Below are 14,840 nucleotides of genomic sequence, written 5' to 3'. Positions count from 1 at the left end.
AAGAAGCCACGTCCATACTCTTCAGCGGCGGTAGCGGCAGCTTCATCCTTCAACCTTTTCTCAAGCGCCTCGACATCGGAGGATGATTGGGCTTTCAAATCTGCGACAGCCTGATCCTTAGCCTCAACCTGTGCCCTCACAGCCGCAAGGGCCTCGTCCTTTGACGCTGAGTCACTACGTAGGGACGCTAGTTCTTTATCCCTGGCGGCAAGAGACTCCTCCTTGGCGGCAATCACTTTAGCACGAGCGTCCGACTCTTGCTGAATTTCCTCGAGCTCTTCCTCCAATTCTTCGATCCTCCCTTGGCTGGTGGACAAATCGTTTTCAAATTCGTGCACTTCATATCCCACCCGGTTTATCCTAATTTCTTGGGCTGCCACCTAGGTCACCAGCCTATCTCGTTCATCGCCAGCCTTAAGCGTAGCAGCATGGAGTTCCTCCACCGTCCGGTGCAATTCCTTAACCTCAGCGGTGCGCCCCGAATCTTTGGCACCCGTTCCTCAAGTTAAGGGTCCAACGGGCGGACGAGAAGAGTTGAACGTAGATCCGTCTCGCCCTGGTGGGTTGAATGTTCAAGCACGTGGTCTGGCCGGGGAGCAACTGTATCTTCGGGGGAGGGATGTATGATGACGTTTCCCTGAGGGGCAGACGAAGTAGCCACCGCACCCTCTGGTTCTGTTTGAGTGGCGATGGCGTCGCCAGACACGTGTTTCTTGGGTCTCTTGGCTTTCTTTTTAGGCGAGGGGCCAACAGCCTCTCCATCAGCGTCTGAAGCCACAGTACGTATCCTCTTTCCCCCGTTAACGTTGAACTCAGAGGGAAATTGGACAACCTTGGCAGTAAAAGTAATCCTGAATTCGGCTTTGGTGAACTTCATTTCTTCTGAAAAGGGAAAGAAAAACGTTAGCGAAATTAAAGGGAAAATGGCAGAATATATGATTGAACGACATAACGGGGAAGCAGGAAAGGACTTGTGGCGAGAAGATATTGTGACCTAAGAACTAAGGAAGGGTGTTTTCTCGAGCAGCCTTCAGCAGTTGGGAGCATTCAAGGATAGGGAGTTTAGCGAAGAAGCTGAGGATAATCTTGTCCTCGTCGCTCAGCGATGCCGCCAACGTTTTGGGATAATCATGGGGGGCCTCGGTCCAGTAAAAAGGGAAGCGGGCGGTCCCGTCCCGTCCCGCGAGGTGAAGACCTCGGGATACGAGAGGCGGACCATTACCCGGAAGTACCGGCGGACAAATCCGTTTTTGGCGTTACTCTTGAAAGGGTGAAGACGTTGGTGCCCGGCGTGGGATTTCAGAGAAACCCAACCGTGGGACCGCAAAAAATTAGGTTCCACAGCGTAGAAGTAGAAGAAGTGGGTGATTGAGGGCTCAAGGCCAACCACATCACAGAGCATCTCGAAACACCTCGCGAAGGCCTAGGCGTTCGGATGCAATTGGCAAGAGGCAACGTTGACCTCCTTCATTACTTGGCAGAGGAACGACGAGAACGAGAATTTGATTTTGGGATCGAGGTGAAGGTATTCATAGACATAGAAGAAGTGAGACCTCTTCTTTTTCGCGGCGTATTCAATCACGCGGTTTTTCCACGGACGGTCTTTGCTCCTACAAACGCTGGCGTAGAGGATAGACTCAAGGGGCTTCTCAAAGCAGAGCCCACCGGCCCGACGAGCAACGTCGGTGATGGATTCGTCAGTAGTATGTTCAAAGGCCAGATGGATGGCCTCTTGAGTAGGGCTCTCGGAAACAGACTGGGGAAGGGTGGCGAATACTTTGAACTAGAAGGCCTTGGCCGCCTCCTCGTCAAGGAGAATGCCTCCGGGGGGAGTGGGGTCAACCGGAGCCGCTGGTGCCGGGGTGGCGCTCCGGGAGGAATTTCTAGCGTGACGCTTGGGAGACGTTTTCGGAAAAGGGAATGGAAGAAGGGGTGTAGATGAAGAATTTCAGTAGGGGAATTCACTGGAGACAAGCACGAGCAGGTAAAATCTGGGGGAATGAAAAGTAGTGACGCTGGAGCGGCGGTTTTCTAAGAAGTTCTTGGGAGCGAAATAAGGATGCAAAGAGCGGAGGTTTCGAAAGTTCCAGACGGTAGAGGAACAAGGTTTTTATAGGAAGGGGGTGACTGTTGGAGGGAGACGCGTGTGAATCTCCTATGGATGGTTGGTTGAGATCATGGGGAAGTAGTGGAGAATCATGCCTCATAATGACGAAAAGAAATGATTACTTTGGGGAAAGGCGCAGATTTTTGGGAAGAGCGAACGACGCATTAAATGGGAAGCTATAGCGGTTGATTGGCCAAAAATCTAGAGGGACAGGCTCTATCATGATTATGAAGATTCGAGGGGACGTTTCGGGAGTAGCGGTTGAGATTCTGAAGATTCGCTAACCTTTACAATTCAACCGACATGTCACGCATGACCCTCACGTGCCGTAACAGCAAACTAACGGGTGCTCGCAAAACGCTACAAGGCGAGCGGGCTTGTCTTCGTCGCCACAAGTGCACCTATGGACTTGTGGACTTCAGGAAATTTGTAAAGATAAATTTGTATTCACTTCACGCCATGTTGGCGACCTACTATATTCCTCGGTAGACTTAACTTAGGCTAGCTTATTATGATGTTTGTACCTTCATTTTTAAAGACACACTTAGCTCTCATGCTTCGAGCTCGGTGTCTTGTGGACTTGTGGACTGAGCGAGCCCTCCAGAGGGCTCGCCTAGGGTAGCCCGCCTCATGGTGGTCACACAGGCTCAGAGTTGGGCCTCCCCCGCGAGGCCCAACTGGCCCAATAGGGATAGTTAAACTCGCAAGGCCCAACCCCTAGCCTATAAATAGGGAGCGGTTACCACATGTAAGAGACTCTTGGCTCATTTACTCAATAACAAACTCTTAATTCAGTTATTTTCTCTCTTTAAGCGGTTACATTCAGGCAGTTACACATATCTCTCTCTAGATTCTCTCTTGTTACAATCTCATCACTCTAGGTACTATACCCTATCTCTATGTTCTTGGCTGGAACAAGTTCTAGATTTTAGTTTTTGAGTTTTTATATTTTAGGTTTTAATATATGATGTGGAATTAAAAAAATGACTAGATATGTAAAAGCCACGTGGAACTTATGATTGGGTAAACTTTGAGACACAAAGGCAAAAAAACACACTTTGTCATTAATTTGATTAAAAAAAATTCTATAGATTCTATTAGATGCGAAAAAATTTCAAGGACTTAATTTGATTCTTTTTACAATATCAGGGACTAAAAGGTTATTTAAGCTTTATTTTTTCAACAAAGCCTCAGTTTTTTTTGTCAATACAAAGCCTCAGCTCAATCTTAAGGAATTGTAACCTGAATGCTTTTTTTTGTCAAAAGGGTACTGTGAAGGGTTATTATTTTTGTCAAACGAAGGTTGAAGGAGGCATATAAGTGTACTAGCCAGGTTTCATGCGGCTTATTTGTTGGGCTTTAATCTTTATTAGCAATGGAGTTAAGCTAGAGAATGAGTTTGGGCCTAACAGTCATCCACCAATTAATTTAGCTGTGTAAATAAATACCAATGAGAATAACGGCTCACCATTTTTTTTGAACGTCTCACCATTTTATACTAAACTGATTGTTTTGTCAAAATATTAAACTAATTTTTCAAGTAGTATAAATTGACAATTTCTATTTTTTTTTTGTGGAAAGTGATTTGACAATCCTTTTAGTCAAACAAATAATCTCTAAACGGTGTAATTTATCTTTTTAATGTGAAAAAAAAAACAATTAGTTCCCACTAAAAAAACAGACAATTAGTTTCGGTTTTTAGTCAATGAAAGACATTTACTCCTTTATCTTTTTGCTTTGATTATTTTTTGTTGGGCTTTTGAGTTTTTATTTAATTAATATTGGCTGTTCAATCTTAAAAAAAAAAACCTTTTTTAAAACCACTAAAACTTTAACCAGGACTCTATTTATTTTAAAAGAACTATACATTATCTTGAGACAATATATTCGAGTCAGTAATATAATTATTGGCGGCAAAATTTCTACACTAAATATTTAACATCGTTACATTAAAAAAAAAACTCAAACCCAAATCTCATTTCATCTAAATGTTTAGTTATCAACAAGTTTAAGTGGTCCGTCCTTTTTATTTAGATTGTTAAAAAATGAAAGGAATGATTAGTTTAGTTTGTAACTATGATGTCAAGAGTTCGTTCATCGTCCAGGAGAATGAAACGCATATTGTGGTCAATCGCTACTCAGCGATATGTTTATATAATTAAGTTCTCTGAAGTTAAACTACTATAAGACATGTCGTGACTCCAAACAACAAACTAAAATTACGGAAAAGAGATTATTATATTATACAACAAGGTAATTAGGACAAGTGAGAAATTAAGACAATTTATTAATTAATTAATTATATGAAGAGCCCTCTGTTGCTTGTTTAGGAAGAGGGGTTCAAATATATCAATACAGGTTTCCTATAGCAAAATTAACGATATAATTAATTTCATTGCAGGGAACATGATGGTTATAGTCATAGTGATGATCCAACTGCAGTAGGTGTGCTACCCCCAAGTAGAAATATCTGTGGCTATATAGCTCCACTTCTTTGAGTAATATAATTAATATAAAATTAATTAAGTTTGAACTGTGGGAAATCATTCAAGGGCATTTGGGTCCTCCACGCTTGGTCTTCCAGTTGTTGTAGCAGGGGCACACAGACTTGTTCCCATAGTAGCCAGGAGGGACACACAAACACTTGGCACAGCATTTTTGGCAGAAGAACATGCAGGGCTTGTGATATTGTGTCTGTGCACATCTTCTAGTGCATTGTGATGGGCACTCTGCAGGTTAAATCAAACCAAATTAATTCACAAACAAATATATTAAAACCTTGGATTACATTCAATTCACAAATTCAAGGTTCATGATGCACAACTACTACTTAATGTACAAACATGTACTCATGTAGTACTGAGTAAAGATCACTCACCATTGCTCTTTAGACTCCCTGGTCCATAATTCCCCTGAAATTGAATGGAAGAAAAAATTCAATCAAGATATTAATTTTCAGAATGAGTGTGACCTTTGCAAATGTTGAAGATGAACCAAACTCAGAAAAGAGAGAGAGTAGAGAGAGAGAGAGTAGAGAGAGAGAGTGTTTGTTGTAACTGAATTCTATTATGTAAATTGGTAACAATTACAGTTGGATACAATTGGTATATATAGTCTTTCCTAAAGACTATTATAATTGCTAACTATTAGTCAACTAACAGGATAGTTGACTAGAACTAACTAGTCTATAGTATATCTCTAATACACCCCCGCAAGCTCAAGGTGGGTGATGAAGGGAGAACTTGTCAACAACCTTGAGATTGGAAGCCAAAGCAGCAAATCTTGTGGGTGATAAGGCTTTGGTAAAGATGTCAGCAACCTGATCCAAGGAGGGAACATGAGTGACAATGAGACTTTTGTTAAGAACTTTATCTCTAACAAAAAAGATGTCTAACTCCATATGCTTGGTCCTAGCATGGAGGACAGGATTGTGAGTAAGAGCCACAGCACTCATATTGTCACAGTAGACATGAGGAGTGTGATAAGGAATCTGCAGTTCTTGAAGTAAGGACTGAATCCAGAGAATTTCAGAGGTGGTATTTGCCAAGCTTCGATACTCAGCTTCTGTGCTGGAGCGAGCAACAAGAGTTTGCTTCTTAGAACTCCAGCTAACTAGGTTTGGACCAAAGAAAATGCCAAAACCAGAAGTAGATCTCCGGTCATCGGGATCAGATGCCCAATCAGCATCACAGTAGGCCTCGAGAGGCATAGGTTTGTGCTTAAAACCCTTCTGCAGTAACAAACCATGATTAGCAGTCCCTTTGAGGTACCTAAGGATTCGCTTCACTGCTGCCCAGTGCTCTTCAAGAGGCTGGGAGAGAAACTGACAGACTTTGTTTACTGAAAAACTAATCTCAGGTCTAGTGAGGGTTGCATATTGCAAGGCCCCAACTATGGACCTGTACAGAGTAGGATCCGTCAAGTAATTGGCCCCATACTTGGTTAATCTAGTTGAACTAACCATTGGAGTTGATATTCCCTTTGCTTCAGCCATGTTAGCCCTCTCAAGAAGATCATAAATGTACTTGGTCTGAGAAAGAATGAGAGAACCATCCTTTAACCTCTGAACTTGGATGCCTAAGAAGTAGTCAAGATCACCCAATTGCTTTAAAGCAAAGTCTTGATGAAGCTTCTGAACCAACTGCTGAATCAAAGGAATAGAGGAGCCAGTAACAATGATATCATCGACATATACAAGTAGATAGACCCTATCATGACCAGAAGAGTAAGTGAACAATGAAGGATCACACCTACTGGACTTGAATCCATATTTCTGTAAGGCAGCCTTGAGTCTCTCAAACCAAGCCCTTGGGGCCTGTTTGAGACCATACAAAGATCTTTGTAACTTACAAACCAAGGTCTTGTCCTGACTTTCAAAACCAGGGGGCTGCTGCATGTACACTTCCTCATCCAAGAAGCCATTAAGAAAAGCATTATTCACATCTAGTTGTTGGATGTGCCAGCCATGAGTGACAGCCAAGGTAAGAACAATTCGAATTGTTGTAGGCTTGACAACCGGAGAGAAAGTTTCATTGTAATCTATGCCTGGCCTTTGATTAAAGCCTTTGGCCACCAATCTGGCCTTGTACCTATCAATGGACCCATCAGCATTCTCTTTGACCCGAAATACCCATTTACAGCCTATGGATTTTCGTCCATGCGGAAGAGGAACTAGAGACCAAGTGTGATTAGAGAGAAGAGCATCATACTCTTGCTGCATGGCCTTCATCCATTTAGGATCTTTCAGAGCTTGCTTAGCAGTTTTTGGTTCTGCTTGAGTAAGTAAAAGAGTAGGAAACAGCCGTGGTTTCACTATCCCAGATTTTGCCCTTGTTGTCATAGCATGAGTGTTGACTGGAGGTGCTGGAAGTTGTGCTTGCACAGTGGAAGAGACTGCAGGAGATTCCACTACAGGGATATCACCGTGTAAAGAAGCTTGTTGAGAAGGTAGTGTATTGGTGGAAGATGCTGCTTCTGATGCAGGACTACCAAGATGAAAGCCAGGAGGAGTTTGCTGTTGTGTTGGTGCAGGGAAAAGAGGAATGTGAGCTGGAATTGGAGTCTGCACAGAAGAACTCAGAGACTGAGGAGGAAACAACTCTGTATAGGGAAACCTCTCTTCATTGAACACAACATCCTTAGAAATGTAAATCCTGCCTGTGCTATCCAAGCACTTATAGCCCTTGTGGTTTGAGGAATAACCCAGGAAAATGCATTCTTTAGATCTGTATGCCAGCTTGATGTTGTGATAAGGTCTGATGAAAGGATAGCAAGCACATCCAAAAACTTTGAGAAACTTGCAGTCATAAGTTTGATTGTAAAGTTTGCTATAAGGACTAGCATTGGCAAGAACTGAAGTTGGAGTTCTGTTGATAAGATAAGCAGCAGTCAAGAAACTATGATCCCAGTACTGCATTGGAAGCTTAGCATGAGCAAGCAAAGTGAGGCCAACCTCAACTATTTGTCTATGCTTTCTTTCAACAGTTCCATTTTGATGATGAGTATGTGGACAGGTAACTCGATGATTAATACCATGATCAGCAAAGAATTTAGTGAGAGGCCTAAATTCACCACCCCAGTCACTCTGCACAGCTTTAATTTTGTGACCATGTTGCAGTTCTGCCATTGCTTTAAACTGTGTAAAGACAGTGTAAGCTTCTGATTTGACCTTCAGAGGATAAATCCAAGTGTACTTAGAATAGGCATCGACACATGTTAAGAAGTAATGATAACCACAGGATGATTGAACAGAAGCTGGTCCCCACAGGTCTATAAACACTAGCTGAAGAGGAAAGGAATAAACTGTTGTAGAAGTGTGTGAAGGAAGTCTATGAGACTTTCCAAGGCAACAAGCAGCACACACAGTATTAGTAGGCTTAGATGGAACAGCTATACTACTTTGTATGAGGGCATGTTTGAGTGCCTCATAGTGAGGATGCCCAAACCTACTGTGCCACAGGTCATAAGAAGTAGGAGCAGGTGCTGGACTAACAGGTTGCACTGGCTCTTTATTTGATTGTAAAGTAGAAACAGAAACTAAGGGAGTTGTAGAAGAAGAATGCTTATCAGCAGTAGAGGAAGCTTGAGCAGGTTGAAAATCTTCAAAGCTGTAAAGTCCATCACTGCCAAGCTTGCCTTGAAGGAGCAAATCAGAATTGTCCTGGGATTTCACAAAACAGTCAGTTGGCCAGAACTCAAAAAAGACGCCATTATCTTTTGCAAACTTGCTCACACTAACAAGGTTCTTTGTGATTGTAGGAACCAAAAGCAGTTTTCTAAGTGTTAAAGTAGTGTGAGGTTGTATAGGGGAATTGAGCTTAGCTGTGCCAATGGAATGAATAGACACACCTTGACCATTGCCCATGAGGACATGGTCATTGCTGGCAACCGAATTGCTGTCTGAGAATAGAGTAGAGTCATTGGTAATGTGGTGAGTAGCCCCAGAGTCAGGATACCAGTTTCCTGCTCCTTGAAGAGAGTTGGACCCTGCAAGCAATCCCTGAGGTGCTGGTCCTAACACTGAGCTGGTATCGGAAGAAGCTATAGGGCCTACAAGATAAGACTGTGGTGGTCTTTGAGAGTGTGATGGTTGAGGAGGATGAAGGGCTCTTTGAGAGTTCCAACCAGATTGAAAACTTTGCTGTAGATGTGAACTGGAAGGTGCATAGCCACCAGGGAAAAACTGCTGAGAATACCAGGAAGATGCAGTAGGTCTACCAGGAAGACCAAACCCAGGCATGGAAGGAAAACCAGCCATTGAAGGATAACTAGGCATAGCACCAAATCCAGGAAACCCAAACTGAGGCATTGCACCAGAAAAGCCATACTGAGGTGCAAAACCACCATTCTGAGGAGTGCCATATGGTGAAAAGAAACCAGAAGTATTCCTGTGATAGCATATAGAGGCATCATGGCCATATTTCGAGCAAATCTGGCACTGAACCGAAGAATCCCGTCCTTTACGACCGCGTCCACGACCACCATTGCGGCCACCGCCGCGACCACCACGATAATCACCACCGCTGCGATAATCCCCTTGGTAATCACCACTAGAGCAATCACCAGAATTCGAATTTTGAGTATCATACGAATTCGCAGAAGATTGCGCTGGCGAAGAGGCAGCGGAGTGATTTGAGGATCCAACACTGGCTTGCGCAACATTCGCTGTAATCAATGAATCACTCGAGTGCTTCTTCTTAACACGATCCAGTCGTGCCTCATGACTGATGATCATCGATTCAACTTCATTGATAGAACACGGAGTTCCACGATTGAACACGAGAGTCATCAGAGGACTGAAATCCTCTGGAAGTCCATCGAAAATAAAATCAAGATGATCACGAAAGGAAACAGGATCTCCAATCGAAATCAGCGTGTTGACAATCGACTTGATCTTACGCAAGTATTCAGAGGTAGACAACGAACCTTTGGTGATGGATTTGAGCTCAGATCTAAGCTGTGTTGACTGAGCTTGTGCTTTCGATTCATGAAAATCAATAATCTCATCCCAAACCTGATACGAATGACTGCAATTGATTACAATCGGAAGCAGAGACTCAGAAAGCGATGACAGTAACCAAGTGAACAACGCAGAATCTTGTTGTTCCCAAGCAGAGTATGCAGGATTGACATTGTCAGAAGCACGATCTTCATCGGAAAGAAACCGATCTGGAATCACAGGATTGACAACGAATCGTTGAAGCTTGTGAGATCGAATCACACCTTCGATCTGCTGCTTCCATGAAAGAAAATTTTTCTCATCAAGCTTGATGCTTATACTGTGTGAAAGAGACTTAGAAAGAGAATGTTCAGTAGTAGAAACACTGGCAGCCATGGCTATGGATCGAAACTATGCTCTTGATACCATGTTGAAGATGAACCAAACTCAGAAAAGAGAGAGAGTAGAGAGAGAGAGAGTAGAGAGAGAGAGTGTTTGTTGTAACTGAATTCTATTATGTAAATTGGTAACAATTACAGTTGGATACAATTGGTATATATAGTCTTTCCTAAAGACTATTATAATTGCTAACTATTAGTCAACTAACAGGATAGTTGACTAGAACTAACTAGTCTATAGTATATCTCTAATAGCAAAATACCCTTCAAGGGAGGTGGAAAAATGCTGAAAACAAAGAGAAAATGAGGATATATATATATACTCACACTGTCCAAGTGATACTGAGCATTCTCTTTTGCCATAACCTGAAAAATAAAAAAAATGTAGTACCAATTTAGAGAAGGTTTGTTGTTTTCTTCAGACTTGGAGTATTACAGTGCAACAACGTACAATTAATGGTTCATACATGTAAATTGTTTATTTGTGTACCTGTGTTGCGATCATGGAAATGGCAATGAGTGCTAGAAGCAGAACACAAACAAGCTTAGCCATGGTCTTTGTCCTTGAAGAGAAACAAAGAGAGAAAAGAAACAGTGAAGTGTAGGGGCCTGTTGTTTCAAATGATTTTGGTTTGATTCAGATGTGGAGGGTGTGTGGGGGTATAAATAGATGCGGTGGTCGAGTGAGTGCTCGAGTCTCAACTTGAAGCAAATTGGATAATTGGAGTTTGGATTCTGCAATGTATTATTTTATTATAGTTATGTTCTACTAGTATATACTATAATTTATTATATATGTAAATCTACATATCTTCATTGATAACGTGAACTTGGTGTACCTACATTGCTAGCTAGTAGTACTATCTTATCCCAAATTTCTGCACCATTCAATAATTTCATATTAGATTTCTTCCCGGCTTTGAATGCAACTAGGTTGTGTGTATTGAAAAAAGTTATGTTAATATTTCAAAAACAGCTCTACCTTGAATAAATGTGAAGAGAAGAAAGATAAATAAGAAATATTATATGTAATAGATAGAAAATACAGAGATATATAGGAAGAAAAATGAGTAAGAATAAGATAGAAAAGAAACTGAAATGTGAAATGTAATCTGCTTCTATTTCTTATAATCAATTTTCACACCTATAAACTTCTCCCATTTATATTTTTAATTTCAGAAGTAATTATAAAATAATTTCCAAACTTAAAGTACAAATAATGTGTTGAAGCACTAGCTCTTTTTGATAAGCCAATGAATTGTTTAAATTGGAGTGTAATAGGGTACCCCAACCCAAGTTATAAGGAAAGAACGAGAAAATGAGGCACATTGCAGTAACTGGTCTTACAAAGAAGAACCAACGGTACTAAAGCTAGCAGCAAAAGGGAAAATGCTACTGAAGATCCTCCTAAAGATCATATATTGGGAAGGAAAAACTTACATTCCTTCGTCCTCATGTTTGGTAAAAATTTAAAACTATGGAAAATATCATTTTTGTCTAATTTTTTTTTTTATATCGGAAAGATAAATTACAACCGCCAGGAATCGATTCCTGGACCTCCTCTACCCAACCCATATGTCCCCAACTCCTACCACTTGAGGTGAGTATTTAGCATTCAGTACCATGAGAAATAAAAAAATCTTATTAGAAAGAGTTACTACAATTTTCTAAATAGATTTACACCGTCGAAGTCAAAAAAACAAAATCCACTAAATGAAATTTACAAAAAAATCACCGATTTATATCAGTTTCATCTTTTAACCTGCACAACCTTCCTATCTGTGTTCTGTTACTCTTTCATTACATTTTTTTTAAAAATGGCTTGTTGTTAATTTAACCCAATTTAACAGTGTCGTGCTAAGAGTATGCATTGCTTGATTTGCTTCCATGGTGGTGCAATATATAGTATCTCCCTATTTGCACGTCTATTAAGTGAAAAGTTAGAGCTGGAGTTAATTTTAAACCCAACCATACAAAAAAAAAATTGACGGGCCAATCATACAAAAATTATTAATAATTCAAGGTTAGTTTTACTAATCACGGCTGTCTAATTATTTTTATACTCACAATCAGAACATATTCTCCCTAATTTTGTACTTGATATATACACTATAGGAGTACAATGTGTACCTCTCAAATTATTAAAAAAGAAGATAAATATATAAAATCATTGTATTATACGAATATTTGAGAAAGTGTATATATATATATATATATATATATATATATATATATATTTGAGATGAGAAAGTATATTGTTAACTTGTTATCGATGCTATAATAAAAAAATTTGAATTTTATTTTTATTATATGAGTGTTTATAAAAAAGTATAATGTCACTTGCCAACATATTTATCCTTCAACTTAGTTATTGTAAAAAAGTAGAGCATTAATTATCAGCAGCATCATTGTTTTGTTTGTCCCCTCTATTAAATTTCTTCAAAGAAATTTCAAAGTAGTTGTTGCCATTTACACCATACAAAAGGTCAGTGTCATTCGGACCATTACCTTGATGGTACGGCTGAGTAACCGACTATTCTATCAGTTGTGTCTGTTTTGGCCCAACTGATCACCAAAATTGAAAGAAAATTGTTATTGCTATAACCATCACATCTATTTATGTCACTATAATATTCATAAAATCTAAAAATACCCTCTAAGTAAGACCATAGAAGCAGATAAGATGAATTAGTTAAGGAACATCTCATCTTAGCAATTGGGCGAGTGCATCTTTCCAACACATTTAATGATATATTTCAAGTTTACCCATATATGTAACCATATATAATCCAAGACGATCTTCCTAAAGATTTCCTAAAAACCTTCAGTCACTAATACGACGATCATCGAGTCTAAGAAACAGGTTTAGTCATTTATTAACTAGAACATTACTCGTTTTTCAAACATTGAGTTCTTCTTAAACTAGACGATTTTCACTTTCCTCTCTCACCAACTTGAGCGTTGTAGTGTCTTTTGTAGGTAAACCCCGTCCTGTCAATGTAGATCCTTCATGGCAGAGAAGCCTTCATACATATATATATATATATATATATATATATATATATATATATATATATATCCTTTAGGAAGAACATTTACCATTGTATGTGGGAAGAGAGGTTCTAAAACTCCCAATGCAATAGTTTAAACACGTAGACTAAAACATTTTGATGTCATAAAAGAGAATTATCCGAAGGAGCATATACTCTAAGGGAGCACTCCCCAAAAATGTCATAGATGGCCAACACTAAGGATGCAATTCCAAAGCTTGGTGACTTCATTCGACGAAGAAAACAAAAGGATAAACGAGGTGAAAAATCCATCCACATATAAAAAATCTCTAGTCATAGGCATCAAGTGGAAAGATCTCCCGAGCGGCATGTTCTTCACAAGCACATTGCGTACAAGGAAGCCAGACAGCCTAGAATGCCGCTGAATATGAATAATGACTAACTTCGAGGAAATAACAATCTAAAATGGAGAATTTTTGGCAAAAATACGAAACTCTTTCTCTCCCAAAATCATGGTGGTTGACATTCCGAAAGGCCTCTGAAGCCAACTGAAATAGAGCGGTATGTGGGGGGGGGGGATACAAACCCAAATAAATCCTCTAGATGCATTCATCACACCAATGTCCTTCCTGGGAGCTTCTGACTCCCTAGTCTTCTGAACTTTCCCTCTTATCTTAAGAAATGCGGTTTTATGTTGGTTTAAGTGTCTTCAATTAGGAATTGGGAGGGATTTTCAACTCAATTCACTACAAGCATGGGCTTTCGAAAAACAACCTGACCAGTTTCTATGAGGAGGTGATGCTCGTGTGAAGTTTGGAATCAAAGGTCAAGCTCCATTTAGTCTATAAAGCAATCACGATTGAGACTCCTTTTTGAAGGATCACGCGCTTACCACTACGCCAAAACCAATTGGTGTTAGTGAGGGCGCAACGTTATTTCTTATAGCGTAGCAGACAGCGCCCCGTTTCGAATGCTACCTGCAGGCAGGATGCTGGCCCACCTGGACCCAACAATCCCCCCCCCAGCACCTGCCAGCCAAACTAGCTGCACAGCATGCCTTCCGTGGGATTCGAACACGGGACCTGGCTCTGATACCACTTGAAGGATCACGCGCTTACCACTACGCCAAAACCAATTGGTGTTAGTGAGGGCGCAACGTTATTTCTTATAGCGTAGCAGACAGCGCCCCGTTTCGAATGCTACCTGCAGGCAGGATGCTGGCCCACCTGGACCCAACACTTTTCACACTTCATTGGCAAAGTATCCATCGCAAGATATGAAAAAATTCCGAAGAAGTGCAACAAAGTATCAATATGGAAGATGGCTTGGTAGAGTTGCTAGGGCAAAAGGATAATAATGTCCAAAAAAAATTAAATCATGAAAGAAAATCAAAGTGAGAGAAGGAATCATGACAAGAGGAATTCACAAAGAAGGTATGAAAACTATTCATTGCTTATTACTACTCCCTCCAAAAAAGTTTAAAAAGAAGCCATGAACACTACTTTCGCTCATGTGGTCCGACCACTTCCACTCAAGAAGGCTGAGATTGTCTTCAAACTTTGAAAATGTGAATACCATGAAAATAATGGTCACTGTTGTTCCTTTGTTATGATTGTCTACATTTTAGCTAATGTATGTTGTGTGCCAACATGTCGGACACGATGTTGTAACATCTTGACTATGACATGTGTCCCTGCGGATCTTAATGAGTTGGCTAAGTTATATGTGAAGCTTTTTTTGATTACATTGTAATCAAGTTAGGGTTTTGTTGGAAGCTTCTGTGCGCCGTTCAAGGAATATATCAAGTGTGATCAAATCAGTTTTAAGGGATTTGATCTGAGATATTTATGGAAGTTTTTATCTGCAAATGAAACGCATGTTTGAAG

The 14,840-nt window shown here is 40.5% G+C and overlaps 1 protein-coding gene across 1 annotated transcript; it reads right to left on the bottom strand.

Annotated features, from left to right (window-relative positions):
- Nucleotides 1–4,374: 4,374 nt before the first annotated feature.
- On the bottom strand, nucleotides 4,375–10,596 carry LOC130742391 (gibberellin-regulated protein 6-like). The gene is made up of 4 exons (XM_057594528.1): nucleotides 10,434–10,596; nucleotides 10,271–10,309; nucleotides 4,986–5,019; nucleotides 4,375–4,836 (listed from the first exon to the last, which is right to left on the bottom strand). Exons 1-4 carry the CDS (start codon nucleotides 10,494–10,496, stop codon nucleotides 4,655–4,657), a joined length of 318 nt encoding a protein of 105 aa, XP_057450511.1. The 5' UTR covers nucleotides 10,497–10,596; the 3' UTR covers nucleotides 4,375–4,654.
- Nucleotides 10,597–14,840: the final 4,244 nt, after the last annotated feature.

This window comes from Lotus japonicus, chromosome 1 (assembly GCF_012489685.1).
Source record: "Lotus japonicus ecotype B-129 chromosome 1, LjGifu_v1.2".
Lineage (NCBI taxonomy): Eukaryota > Viridiplantae > Streptophyta > Magnoliopsida > Fabales > Fabaceae > Lotus > Lotus japonicus.
This window is presented reverse-complemented; position numbering and strand designations above follow the sequence as displayed.